The sequence below is a fragment of the Trachymyrmex septentrionalis genome, unplaced genomic scaffold, assembly GCF_001594115.1.
Source record: "Trachymyrmex septentrionalis isolate Tsep2-gDNA-1 unplaced genomic scaffold, Tsep1.0 scaffold83, whole genome shotgun sequence".
Classification (NCBI taxonomy): domain Eukaryota; kingdom Metazoa; phylum Arthropoda; class Insecta; order Hymenoptera; family Formicidae; genus Trachymyrmex; species Trachymyrmex septentrionalis.
The window spans coordinates 2,701,267-2,715,100 of record NW_017306018.1 but is presented as its reverse complement, the minus strand read 5'-3'; the positions used below and the strand labels follow the sequence as shown (position 1 = coordinate 2,715,100).

The window sequence follows — 13,834 nt, the reverse complement described above, 5'->3', positions numbered from 1 at the left end:
CATAATTATATATCAATGGGTTATATAAAATAAAAAATATAAATCTAAGTGTATGTATCCTCTGAGTTTACATCCTCTGAGGAAATGTGGAAAAAACACAAATAATATACAAAAAATATACATTAAAATAATAAATAACGTACCTAAAGAGCTTAATCTAAAATTGATGGTAACCAATACTACGTCTGTCTGCATAAAATGATCGGGACCATACCAGTCTGGATTACCAGAACCTAGAAAATAGCCACCACCGTGTATCCATACCATTACCGTGCGTTTTTTCGAGGATCTGACTTTTGTAGTGTACACATTTAAATAGAGGCAATCTTCATCGCCCACAATTTCCTGTGTTGCAGGGTCTATTTGAACAGCTATGTTTCCGTATTTCGAGGCATCTCTCTCACCATACCATGGTTCCGCTGGTACTGGATCCTAAATATATAAATATATAAATTGTATTTAACGCGATATTTACTTTTGAAAGAAATAGTTTTATAAAGATATATATTTTTTAAATCTTGTAGAATTTATTCTACTATATCTAATTAATTCGTGAACATTTGAAGAAAATTAAAAATTTTTTTTTTCATTTCTTTTTAATTCTTTTATTCTAAGGAAAATTGATAAAAGTTTATCTTTTTATTGTTATTAAAATTAATTATATTGTGTGCTGATATAACAACAAAGTACTATAATTACCTTAAATCTGAGTTCGCCGATCGGAGGTTTGGCATATGGTATTCCGCGAAAAGCAAAGTATCTAACATTATTACAACCATTTACGACGACGCCCTTCAATTTTCCTTCAGCCACTTGTACTCTTGTTTCTTCATTCATCATGTATGCGCTGAAAGAATAAGAATGAAAATAACATTAAAAAAACTTATTTGTTTTTAATATTTACAACTATATATTTGTACATATATTTAAAAAAATATAGGTACATATATTTAAAAAACTTTTAGAGATGGCTCTTGATACAAATATAAGTAATAAAGAGTATACAATCACAGCGCAAGATGTATTTAGCGAAAGTCGTATATTTAAATTTTTCAATGTAACGAGGTAGACGTATTGTACTGATGATGGTCAAGTCTTGAGCAGCGCAATACAAATATTATAAAGCAGGCCTGTTCAATTTGAGCTCCGGAGCCAAAAAGCAAAGCCATTGACGTAAAAAAATCAATATGGATAAGATTTCGGAGACGCGTCTGAGCGACTCTTATCAATACTTTACAGTCCATGAAATCTTATAATTATATTAAATTTTTCTGCATCGATGACTTTGCGTTTTGACGCAAGCAGTCTCCATTCAAATTGGACAGGCTTGTTATAAAAGATATTACATGATAAAAAATTTTTGTTTGAATGTTTATATAAATTCACTATTCTAGATGTGACGGTGACATATTATTAATATTACAATTAAGCTTATTCGATTTTGAAAAGAACTTTTGCGCGATATAAATTCCTTATTAAGTGGATCTTTTTCTAAATCGCTGTATGATAAATATAGGATTTCTAGATTCTAATAAAAAAATTTTTTATATTTGTATTCCTTTTTGATCTATTGTAGTCAATTTTAATTATAAGATTCAGTTTAGATTTATTATAGATATAACTTACCCGTTTTTTAAAATAGCGATTTGAAAAGTAGAAGTTTTAAGCTGTAAAATGCTTTTTTAAACATCTTGATACGACGATTTTTGATGAAGTTATTCTATCTTAAAGTTATTGAACAAAATTTGAGACACTTAAAATCAGCGTTAAAAAGTATCAAATTCAAATTTCATATATCTCCGCGAAGAATAGTCGCGAAGCGACGTACGAAAAAACATTTTAAAGCCATAACTTCTTTAATCTTGTAAATAAAGTTTAACATTTTCTCTTTAAAATGATTGTTTATCATTATGCTACAATTTTTTTCACTGAGTGATTTGAAGTGATTGCACATAGTGCATTTATGTAGTCTTTTCCCTGAAAATTTCTAAAAACTTCGCCGCCGGTATTAGCATTACCCGAGGTGTATCACGGGGAGGTTACACGGTCGAACTTACGCCGTGTGTGTGTGTGTGTGTGTGTGTGTGTGTGTGTGTGTGTGTTGTGTTGGGAGAAGTGCGTAGGTGACGTTTACATTTCAACATCTGGTATTTCCGCTTTCGAATGACTTCTTGCAAACGCTCACGCATATTGATGCAAGATCTAATTGTGGCTTGAGATATTTCCCATCATATTTGATGTAATGCTGCTTCTTAGAGATTCATTGGCGGTCTTTCCAAATTGAACCCTTCTTCCCGTACATGTTCGATGGGATTTAAATCCGCGCTCATCGATGGATATGGTAGCACCTCGATGTTGTTTTCTTCGAGGAAGTTAAGGACTATCCTAGCGGTATGTGGTCGAGCATTGTCCTGCATTAGAATGAAATTGCGTCTCATTCGACGACGCATCGGAATAACGTGAAGACGCAAAATTTTCTCCACATAGCGAATAGCTGTCGTTCCAGGAGGTGGTAAGGTGATGAGGTTCGTGCGTCTATGTGTTGATATTTCACCCCATACTATAAGGGAACCATCACCAAACGCTCGAATAGACTCAATACAATTTTTTTTAATGATGCCCATGACGACGCCAAACACGAATTCTTGCATCAGAACTAAAGAGATAAAACCGTGATTTATCAGTGAATAGTACGTTGTTCCACTGTCTCGCAATCCAATTTCGATGAATGCGAGCATATTCTAAACGGGCATGTTGATGAGCCACAGATAACATTGGCATTCGAGCACGAGCTCGCGATCTCAAGCCTCTTTTATATAAACGTCTCCTGATCGTTTGAACACTGATTCGTCGATGCGGAAGAATTTCGCTTTCAATTTGTCGTGCAATCATTGTTAGGTTTCGCACATTGAAGTAAGAACTGAAGTAAGAACTGTACCGCAAGTACTGTTTGAACGGTACAGTGCTTACTTCAGTTTAAACTTACTTTAGTTTAAATTAACTGAAGTTACCGTTCAAAAAAATAGAGTCGTAACAATGCCTCGGTTGAATGAAATTCGGTGTGCACAAATTATTGCTCTTCTGGAAGAAGGATTGAGCCAGAGTCATATCGCAAGAAGAGTGGATAATTTAAGTAACTCTAATTTGAGTGACTGATTTTAAATTATTCTAATTTTGTTTAGTAGCTGCATGCAAACTTCAAGATAGAATAACTTCGTCAAAAATCGTCATATCGAGATAAATAAAAAAGCATTTTACAGCTTGAAGAGCCTCTATTTTTCAGATCGTTACTTTAAAAAACGGTCTCATGGAGATTTTATGAAGTTACACACATAAATGAAGATATATCAGATCTCAAAATTTGTTACAAAATTTGCGGAGTTCCATGGTAGTTTTACAGAGTGGATTAAAAATTATACACAAATGGGATTTACATCACTCGAAAGAGCGAATCTTTACTTTTAATTTGCTTTTTTACAAAGCAAAAGAGTCAATTTTGCTTCAACGTTGAATAACTCGGTGAAAAAAAATCGTACGGAGCTTTGTAAAAAAACAAATTAAAGGTAAAGATTCGCTCTTTTGAATGATGTAAATCACATTTGTGTACAATTTTTAATCCACTCAGTAAAACTCTGCAAATTTCGTAAAAAATTTTGAGATCTGATATATTTTTATTTATGTTTATGTATAATAACTTTATAAAATTTTCATGAGACTGTTTTTTAAAGTAGCAATATGAAAAGTAAAGGTTTCAAGCTGTAAAATGCTTTTTTATACATCTCGATACGACAATTTTTGACGAAGTTATCCTATCTTGAAATTTGCCTATTTTTGCAGAATGAACCAGGTGTTGTGTTAATTTTGTTGGCCAGTATAATTTAGTTTCTTAATATTGTCATGAGAAGTTCACGCTGATGATGGTTCAAATTGAATCGAAACGTACGTTTCGAAATTTATTTATGTGTGATCAAGATTTTTTGTAATAAAATAATTTTAATTTGCGCACTGTTAACCGCGCCGACTCACATAGTCCTTATATTAATTTATTGTTTGGAATTTGAGAAGTTCAAATTGATATTTTAATTGTTTATTTTTACATATCATTATATTTCTATTTTTATATTATTATATTATTTACAACAACTATTTTAATTACTATCTTTGAAATAATCGCGATACTACGAGTTTTATCCCTGATTTTAAATTTTCCAAGTTGATGTATGTATGCAGTTTCATTTTAAAGAAACGCGATTAGGAATGCCGTTTATTGGAAAAATGAAATATTACGAATGTTTCTATTATCTTATCGCTTCGCGATTGCTTTTAATTCGTGATCAATCTGCAACGAAAACGATGATAATCGAGTCATGTTCCCTGAATTAAACGGAGATATTGAACGGAACATGTGGGTCTTATCCACGATGCGGTAGCGATGCAATCTTCGTACCGTGTATGTTAATTCAGCAAAATATAATTAATCGGCTTTGTTGTCGTGGATTGCGTGTGCGCGTATTCAAGGGATCATCGATCACAGCAGCTTTATTTGTTGCACGTCTTATTATTGAAGGACTATCGTACTATTCAACGTACATTGTAAACGCAAATCTGCGAAATTATGAAAATAAATTTTGAAAAGACATAATTTATCTCTAATTTACCTCGAGTAATTTTGTGATATTGTTCCTTTATTTGATTGATTTTTCTTACTAGAGACTGAGAAATAACTTTAACGTTTTGATTCTTCAAGTAGTAAAGTAAAACTACTTGGACATTGAAAAATGAAGTATTTATATATCCCCGATTAACATAAATATGTAAATGTGTAGAAAAAAACGAATTTATATAAAATCTGACTAAAGTTCATATTCGCACTATTAAAAATAGAATATCATTTTTAACTTAAAAATATATATGAACTTTCTAAGACATGCAATTAAAAATAATATTTTTGTACAAAGTATTAATTAATATTAATTAACTTTAATTGATTTTCTGCATATCCCAGATTTATTTTTAACAGTGCGTACCTCACTTTTATAGATAAATGCGTGTATTAAGTCTAAATTTCTGTAGAATGTGTAATATAAACTACTTGCTAAATACACATATTTATCGACAAAAATAAAGGGTGAATAGTATATCCTTATTTTGCTATTCTTGCAACTTGTAATTCGTTATTAATTTATATTTTTTTATTTTTAGTCAGAAAAAAAAAGATATTATTAACGATTTCTAGAATTAATGTTTTTATCATATAAAATTAAAACGCCAATCAAAAAACACACACAACATTATATTATTGTCATATGTTAACACAATGAAATAACTTAGCTTAATAATAAAATTTATTTAATTTAAATGGAATTATTTATAAAATAAAATTCATTATTTGTAAAATAATGAATTTTGAATCGAATCTAAAACAGCTTTTCTTCAAGAATATTATAAAGTTTTATAAAATATATGAGGGGAACAAGCACATGTTATATCATTACATTAATATGTTATACTTCTTATATAATAAATATATACGAGTAGAAATAAAAATTTTTTTATGTGATATATGATAATTAGATTTGCTTTGTTTTCATTGTTTTGAAAGGTAATTCGTTACTTATTCGAAAAAATTCGTACAAAAATATAAATCTATTACTGAAATTATTATTCTTTTATTAGAATTTATATTTTATTTTATGAAATTTGTAACGTGCTGTAAAGTATTGCCGATAAAAATATTATAAAAATTTCTTATCGATTACTTGAATTTTTTACATATAATTATAGTTCACAGAATCCTGAATCACACACTTTTTGAATGAGGTTGAAGATTCTTCTTTTTTAGTTTCTACTTTCTATATTATTATAAACATTTTTTATATTAGAGAAGGTGGTATTATGGCACCCCAGTTACATTTTACACAATAACTTTGTTAATAATTAATATTTAAATTTAACACTTGACAATTACATTCATTAAAATGTTATTAAATCGATTCTGAACTCAAAGTTACGAAATATTTATTACTTAGGATACTATTAAAAAAAGGTGGCGACATTGCATAATGATTCGAAGAAAAAATGAGCGATGAATGTGGCCTTCCATGAAAATAGCCTTCAAATATTAATTTTGTTTAAAAAACAGTATTTAGTTTACATAATTAACAAAAAAATAAAACATTTTAAAATGTATGCAAATGAATGTTATATTTACATATAACTTCTGCATATAAGCTGCTCAGTACTAAAAATCTCATATTAAAGTAGTACACGTAATATAAACTAATAATAGATTAATAGTAGAGCTACAATCGATTATCAAATAATTATTTTGATATGAATTAAACCTCAAAAACAAGATTGTGAGTAATATCAATACCCATAAAGAGCCAAATTAGCAAAACATCATGCCATTGTTTAAATTTGCATAACTCACAATATATACAGTCAAATAAAATATTAAATAATAAATAACACACTAAAAAATACATATATTCATGTAATAATACATTCAAATTTAAGAAAAATGAGAAAGTATAATAGCGGAGATATTAAGGGAGACCACAATATATACACTGTCATAATACTACTTTCTCCTCTGTTATAAAAAATATTTTAAGTGTAATATAAATAAATATTTTATTGACTTTAACCTATACTTTAAACTTAAAACATATTTTAAGTGTAACGTAGATAAATATAATTTGCTTATTAACTTTAATCATTTTAACCTTGATTTGTGCATACACATGTGAATGTGAGAGAATATCGCCTTTTCTCCTTTACTTCCTCTTAAAAAAAATTGCAATTAATTTTAATTTCAAGTTAGAAATAAGTGTATAGGTTAAATTACATTTTTGGTATTATTTATATTTTTTTAGGGATGACGATGCAGCGCATGTACTTCAAAAATTATTCTTATTTTGCACTATAATCAGAGGATGATATGGAATGGACCTCCCTTTGCATTACAAAATATGGCATTCCTGCTTCTATATCTGCATCCCCGAAAAACATAATTTAACTCAAACAAAATTTTCAAACAAAATTGTTTAAGTTAAATTATATTTTTTGGGGATGCAGATATACAGTTCAAAACATTTGTATTTCAAAATTGAAATTAGATTTAATTTAGGTTATATTTTTTGTGGTAGAAATGAAACCTTTCTCCCGCACATGCATGTACTTTGCAATACGAAGCGAGGTTTACCTTACATCACCCGCTGCTTACAGTGCGATAATTTTGCAATGATCTTGTCCTTCATAATAGTCTATTTACTTTTATATAATGGGTTAGGAAAAAAGTTCCTTTAGTAAAAAGTTAGTAAAAAGACTTTTAGCAATATATTCTATTTTTTTTTAAATTACATCACTTGATAGAGCAATGTTTCAGCTTTAAGAATCTGTATTTTAATTGCGATACAATGATTTTTAACAGAGTTATGAGCAATAAAATCAGAATGTTTTATTTAATCCGCGAGTAACTCAGAAATAAAAAATCGTAGGAACATTAAAAAAAAATGATTTTGTAGAGAAATTTGATTCAAATTTTTACGGTAGATAGTCAAATTTTTTTTAGGCACACTACAGATCTACAAAGTGAAAAAAAATTTTTTATTTTTTTCAATTTGTAGCTTTCTATATATATAAAAATTACAAAACTATGTGCAAAATATATGAGTTCTTACAAAATTTTGAAGATAATTTATCACAAAGAGAATACTTAAAGTAATAATAAAAAAAAGTATTTAATTATTTAGCCTTCTAGGTATTATTATTTGCGCATGGAATTTATTAATTTTAGTTATTCTTCTGTACTTTTAATTACAAAAACGAATTTTTTAAATAGCGATATTTACTATAAAGTATAAAACATTTAATTTTAATAGGATGTCTGATAATTAATGATAAAACTGTCGCATAGCGGCAGAATCGACTAAACTGAGTCGAAAAGTTCTCTGCCATTTTGCAATTTTTGCAATAGTTAACAAGATATTAATTACTAAAAATTGTTAAATATTGGTCTCCAATAATTTTTTACTCAAATACTATCAACTTTACAGAAAAATAGCAAGAGGCAAAAATTGTTTATTTTATTCTCATAGAGCTTTAAGAATTTTTTCATAATTTTTTATCAACTTTTTAGTTCTACATTTTCTTATTAGCAATTATTTTTACCAACATGAGAAAATACAATATTAAAAAAATTCTCAAAATTTTATGAGAAGAAAATAAACAATTTGTGGCTATTGCTGTTTTTTTCTGTAAAGTTGATAGTATTTGAGTCAGTGATAATATTAACATAAATACATATTAGAACATGGATTTGTGCTGATATTGTCATTAATAACTGCTTTTATTTCTACCTTATAGCATTCAACAAACACAGAAAAAATAATTTTATAAACAATATTCGATAACTATCTAATAAAATAATTTTGTTAATTTAATAATTTTGTTAATGATAGTATTAATGAAACAAATACGCTATGCTCTTATTTTGATAAAATGTTTTTTATTTAATTAACATTGTTATTGAATTGAGAACGTTATTTTCAATTAGATTGATGTTGACTAATGCTGTTAATAGAACATCATTTTTTTCGTGTAGTATTATATAATCTGTTATACTGTAATGTGTAATATGTAGTCATGTATTGTTATGTGCGTTAAGGGATTACTCTATTTTATAATTTTCAAAAACTTTTTTTGCTAAAAAAAATGAAGTTTTATAATTAATGTGCAAAAAATTCTGAAAGCCGATATTTGAAACATTTTTCTACTTTATTCCAAGTTTTTACCTTGAGAGTTACATATAAAAAAGGAAGATGCTTTTTACACAGGCATACTATCTTGACACAGGCATACTAGATAGGATGATTAACGATAAAATGCAAAAAACTAATGATATGAAGTAACCGATCCATAAACATGTTTACAGTTTGATAACTTCATGCATATTTATTGAAACCATATTTTCAGAGACGATTTGTCGGGCTGCAATTGACAAATTGACTTGCAATTTGAAACGTACAATTTAGAGAAATAGTAGTTTTCAATGGATTCATGATTTTGTTAGTAAAATTTGTATAATAGTTTCCAATATATAATAACATTTATAGTGCCAAAAAGTGTGGCAAAAATTCAAACATATTTATCAATTTTTAAAAAATTCGGAAAAAAGTTTGATTAACTAATAGAGGGCATATATTATAATTTATGAAACTAATTCATTTTTTTCAATTTATCAAGATAAATGGCGAAATTATACACAAAATACGTTTCACGCGAATTGCTATATTTTCTCGAAAGATTAATATATTTTAATACAGTGTGCAACATAACAAGTCAAAGGTATATACTAATAAAATGCCGAATCAGAAGTGATTTGAAGTGATTTTTCTCACGATCCAAGTTTAAGCAGTCTTCATTTTTCTGGCTGGTAAAAATAACTCCTTAAGCAATAACGAAGATTAATATTGAAATAAATCACGTAAAAATAAAAGATGTTTTAAAATATTTTAATTAATGGGCAAAATATTTATCGAATAATACATAATATTTGAGAAAAAGAAGATCATTATGAAATAAGAATAATATTAATCATTAATACGTGCAAATTGCACGTATCGTGATGACTGAATCTTAAAAAGAAACACATACAAAATTTATTTGCTATCCTGCACGGTCATAATATAGTAAATCGTAACAGATTTTAATCGTGCTGTTTTTATTCGCGTGGTTTAGATAGAAGTGGCTTTTGGCACTATTTAACGTGTAATAGTATAATACATGACTATATATATATATATATATATACGTGTTACACATTGCAGTATAATGGACTATATAATATTGTGTATTGAATGTTAGGACAGAAATGAAAGCAATCATCAATGACAATATTAACAAAAGTCTATATTACCTGATAAGTAAGTTTGTTTTATCTTTTAAATTCCTAAGAACTGAATTTTTCATACAGAATACGTCATTATTTCTTCAAGAAAGAATGAAGAATTTTGTTTATATTGCTTATTATTAGATAAACGCTTGCTTATTATCAGATAATCTACTATTCTGAAGAATAACTTTAGAATAGTAGATTCAGCTGAATTAATATAAATATAACATTAGAATATCTAACAAAGGATTGAATATATTAGTAATTATTTGAAAAAGACAGTCTTTATTTTATTAAAAGTATAAATGCCCATTCAATTTAATATCAATTTATAAAATAAAATTTTATTAATATTAATTTTCTGAAATTAATTAATATTAATGTTTGCATTTATTATAAATAAAAATATATATCTCTCTTGACGACTAATAACTTTCTTCTATTTTTTCTTTGTTGCAAGACTCTTGTCAAAAAAGAAAATACTCATTAGAAAGATGTAGAAATATTACTGATGATTTGTAGAAATATTATTGATTTGTAGATAATATTATTGATGTGAAACACAACTTTTCCACATTTTATTCTGATATATAAACTTTCATGTTTTTTTGTTCCTCTTAAGGTGCATTACAAATTTTTATTTACATTTTTTACATATTGAAAGTTATTATGAATTTTTTAAATGTACAATCTCATATTTTTACAATGTACAATTATATTTTTTTATAGAAATCAAAGCATCGGAACACTGAATGAAAAAGATATATTGGGTTAATACTTACTGAGATACTAGTTGCAATAAAAAATGCGCTTTTATTGGAAATAACATTGTTCTTTTAATTTTTTAAATCCTTTTTTTTTTATTTCTCTTTACTTCTTTCTTTTCACGTATTTTTCTTCCAGACTTCTTGAATATATATATTTCAAATAGTTTAACACTTTTTTCAATAACGTTGAATTCAAGTATGCACTGAAAAATGAATGCTACTGGTTGCCCGCTCTTAGTTATATGAGGTGCAATAGTTGCTTGCAGATAAGCCTTTCTTTTTCTAACTGCAATGTATCGATCACGTGATTGATAGTACGATAATATAATAGAAAAAGACAGCCTCGTTTGCAATTAACTATTGTAATTTGATGGTTTATTGAAATGGAGGGGACAAACCTGTTTCCTCCCGAACATATTTGAAATCAGTAAATAATATTAATGTTATTTCCAAAAAGAGATGTACGAACTATTCAAATTTGAATCGCTATGATTTGAATACAAACTATTCGAAAATTTGGAATCTAAGAGATTTTAATAAGAATTAGGTATATATTTATATATATGATATATATACATATGTATAAGGTATGTATTTTACATTTTGTGTTTCATGCATATAAAAATATTTTGTATTTTGTATACAAATCTATCAAATACTATATAATTATCAAATGCTGTTTGACAATTAATGTTATTATTTGAATTACAAAATACAAAAAACTTACATCGATTTCAAATACAAAATACATAATATTTTCATGTGCTTTAATGGAATACAAAATATAAAATATACTTGTATTACAAAAACTGTAATTTAAATAAAAATATTTCAAATATATGCTCAGTCCTGCATATGCAGGGATTTGTCCACAAAAGTATTTTTCTGCCTATCCATGTCCCAATGGCACGGGTTAAAATTGTTCAAAAAATTTGAAAAATCTGATGTTACTTTTTTTGGATATTAAGCCACTTTAAGGACTATCCCGATTAAATTTAAGAAATTATTAATATAACAACCACCTTAATATATATGTAAGTATGTATATATAAGTATGTATATATATATATATATAAAACAAAATTAATAAGTACAATGCGCAGCCATGTTAAACCTATTCTTTATAGCTGAACAATGCTGCGTTTAGCAGAGAAAATTAATATTATTTTTCTCGTATAAAAATCTTTTTACTATCTATAGATTAAAATTCAACTGACAAAAATTGTGCTTAATTCAAAATTATGATTCAACGATTTAACAAAATTGGATATAACAGGGCAACGATTTGATTCAATTTGAAGTAAAAAATCTTGATGCACACATTTCTATTCTCGAATATCAATATCAATTTTAATACTCACTAGGAAAGAATATGAGTCTGATTTTGTACAATGAAGATTCTGAATCCTTACTGCGTTTAACTTTTGATTTTACGAAAGCATTCAAAACAGTCATCTAATTTCTGAAGATATTATAACACTGAATCAAGAGATGTAGAATGGTCTGCTATCTCTTTATTACTGCTGTCTTTTTCCTTAAAAATGTAAAACTTTAAGTACAGCTTGTTGAGGAAAATTTTCCCCACTTTTTCCTCCTCCCACTTTACCCAAGCAGAACAATAAGTCATTATGATATCAAAATATCAAAGTAACTCCAAAATGATCATTAAAAGTCATTTTTCAATCATTTTCAATTTATTTTAATGTCATTTTGACATTATCATGACTTATTCTGCTTGAGTAATAATTCATCTTAAAATTTATCATTGTTTCCTTGTTTCATAATTACTTAATAAATTAGCTTACTGATAAAAGCAATTAATTGATATACAAAAATAATTAATGCAGTACCAGATGATGTAACAACATGTCATTATGCTTAAAAACTTCGCTATATCAAAGGGGTACTATAAGAGTAATTTATATTCTGAGTAGAGAATAGGCGCTATAAACGATGCGTTAATATTTAAAAAAGAGATCTATTTGTCTTGAAGATTATTAAAAATTTTCGAGACGACTGGTAGGATTCTTTCACCAAGGATTCAATTTAATTTATGTAATTTTGTTTATTATGCCAGGGCTGGGCAAAATATATCATCAAAGTATTTGAAATACGAAATACAAAATACTGGCAATCTGAACATTTGAATTACAAAATACTTTCAAAATTTTTATTTTAAATATAAAACTTTTTTAAAATACAAAATACAAAATATTTCACAATTTTTTGTTTTAAATACAAAATACTTTTTTTGAGTATTTTAAATACAAAATGTTTTTTTAATACAAAATACAAAATATTTTCAAATTTTTTTATTTTAAATTAATACAATATACTTCCAAATTTTTTTTGCGTATCTGGCACTTTTCTGACTAGTCATCACTGCGACATTAATGTTTTTCTCTGCCTTACCCTACGTTATCTATCTTACGCAATTCACATCTCGTTCTTTGTCGTAATCCTAACGTTTCCGAATATAGTTAGTAGATCTGTTCGCGTTGCTTTAAGGATTATTATCAAGCATCTTTTCAAATACAAAATATATTGAAATTGTATTTGAAATACAAAATATACCGTATGACTTTCTTGAAATACAAAATACGAAATACATTTTGTATTTCAAATACAACTATTTGAAATGTGCTCAGCTTTAATTATTACTGAAAATGACTCGAACATAAATCGAAACGTCCTAATAAAGCGAAGATTTATACATACAAAAATTGCTCAACGCTTACAGCACTTTACTTTTATTAGCTCGTTTCTTTTTATTATTTTCACATTTGCGAGAGTGCGTACAATTTTAAATAGTTACTTAAAGTTGTCTTTTTTTTAATTGTTATTAAAAATTTACTACGCGAAGCAAACCAATTTTGACCATTATTTGATTTATTATGTCAATAACAAGACGTACGTTTCGGTAATTTTTAACCATCTTTAGCGAGGAAATTAAAAAGGTCGCAGTATATTTCCATTAAAATGTATTATTAGTTACAGTTCTCAAGGTAGACAACGTCATCTCCCATAGAGAAGAAATATCTCATACCAGTTAAAAAGCTGGATAAATATATCCAATGTCATAAGATATAAAACATTCAAAAGGGATAAATGACGTTAGACAATTAATTCATTTACGGAAATAGTAATGGGTGTGTAAACCTATATATCA

The 13,834-nt window shown here is 27.2% G+C and overlaps 2 protein-coding genes across 5 annotated transcripts in view; one reads left to right on the top strand and one right to left on the bottom strand.

Moving 5' to 3' along the window:
* The window catches only part of LOC108754942 (esterase E4-like), a 14,327-nt gene extending 3,600 nt beyond the window's left edge, over positions 1-10,727 (bottom strand). The window contains exons 1-3 of the mRNA XM_018497617.1: positions 10,681-10,727; positions 700-847; positions 144-432 (exon numbers count right to left, since the gene is read on the bottom strand). Of these exons, the coding sequence (XP_018353119.1) occupies positions 144-432; positions 700-847; positions 10,681-10,727 (484 nt within the window). The remainder of the gene's footprint in view (positions 1-143; positions 433-699; positions 848-10,680) is intronic.
* The window catches only part of LOC108754948 (calcitonin receptor-like), a 112,896-nt gene that overhangs the window by 62,817 nt on the left and 36,245 nt on the right, over positions 1-13,834 (top strand). The gene's annotated exons all lie outside the window — the stretch shown is intronic.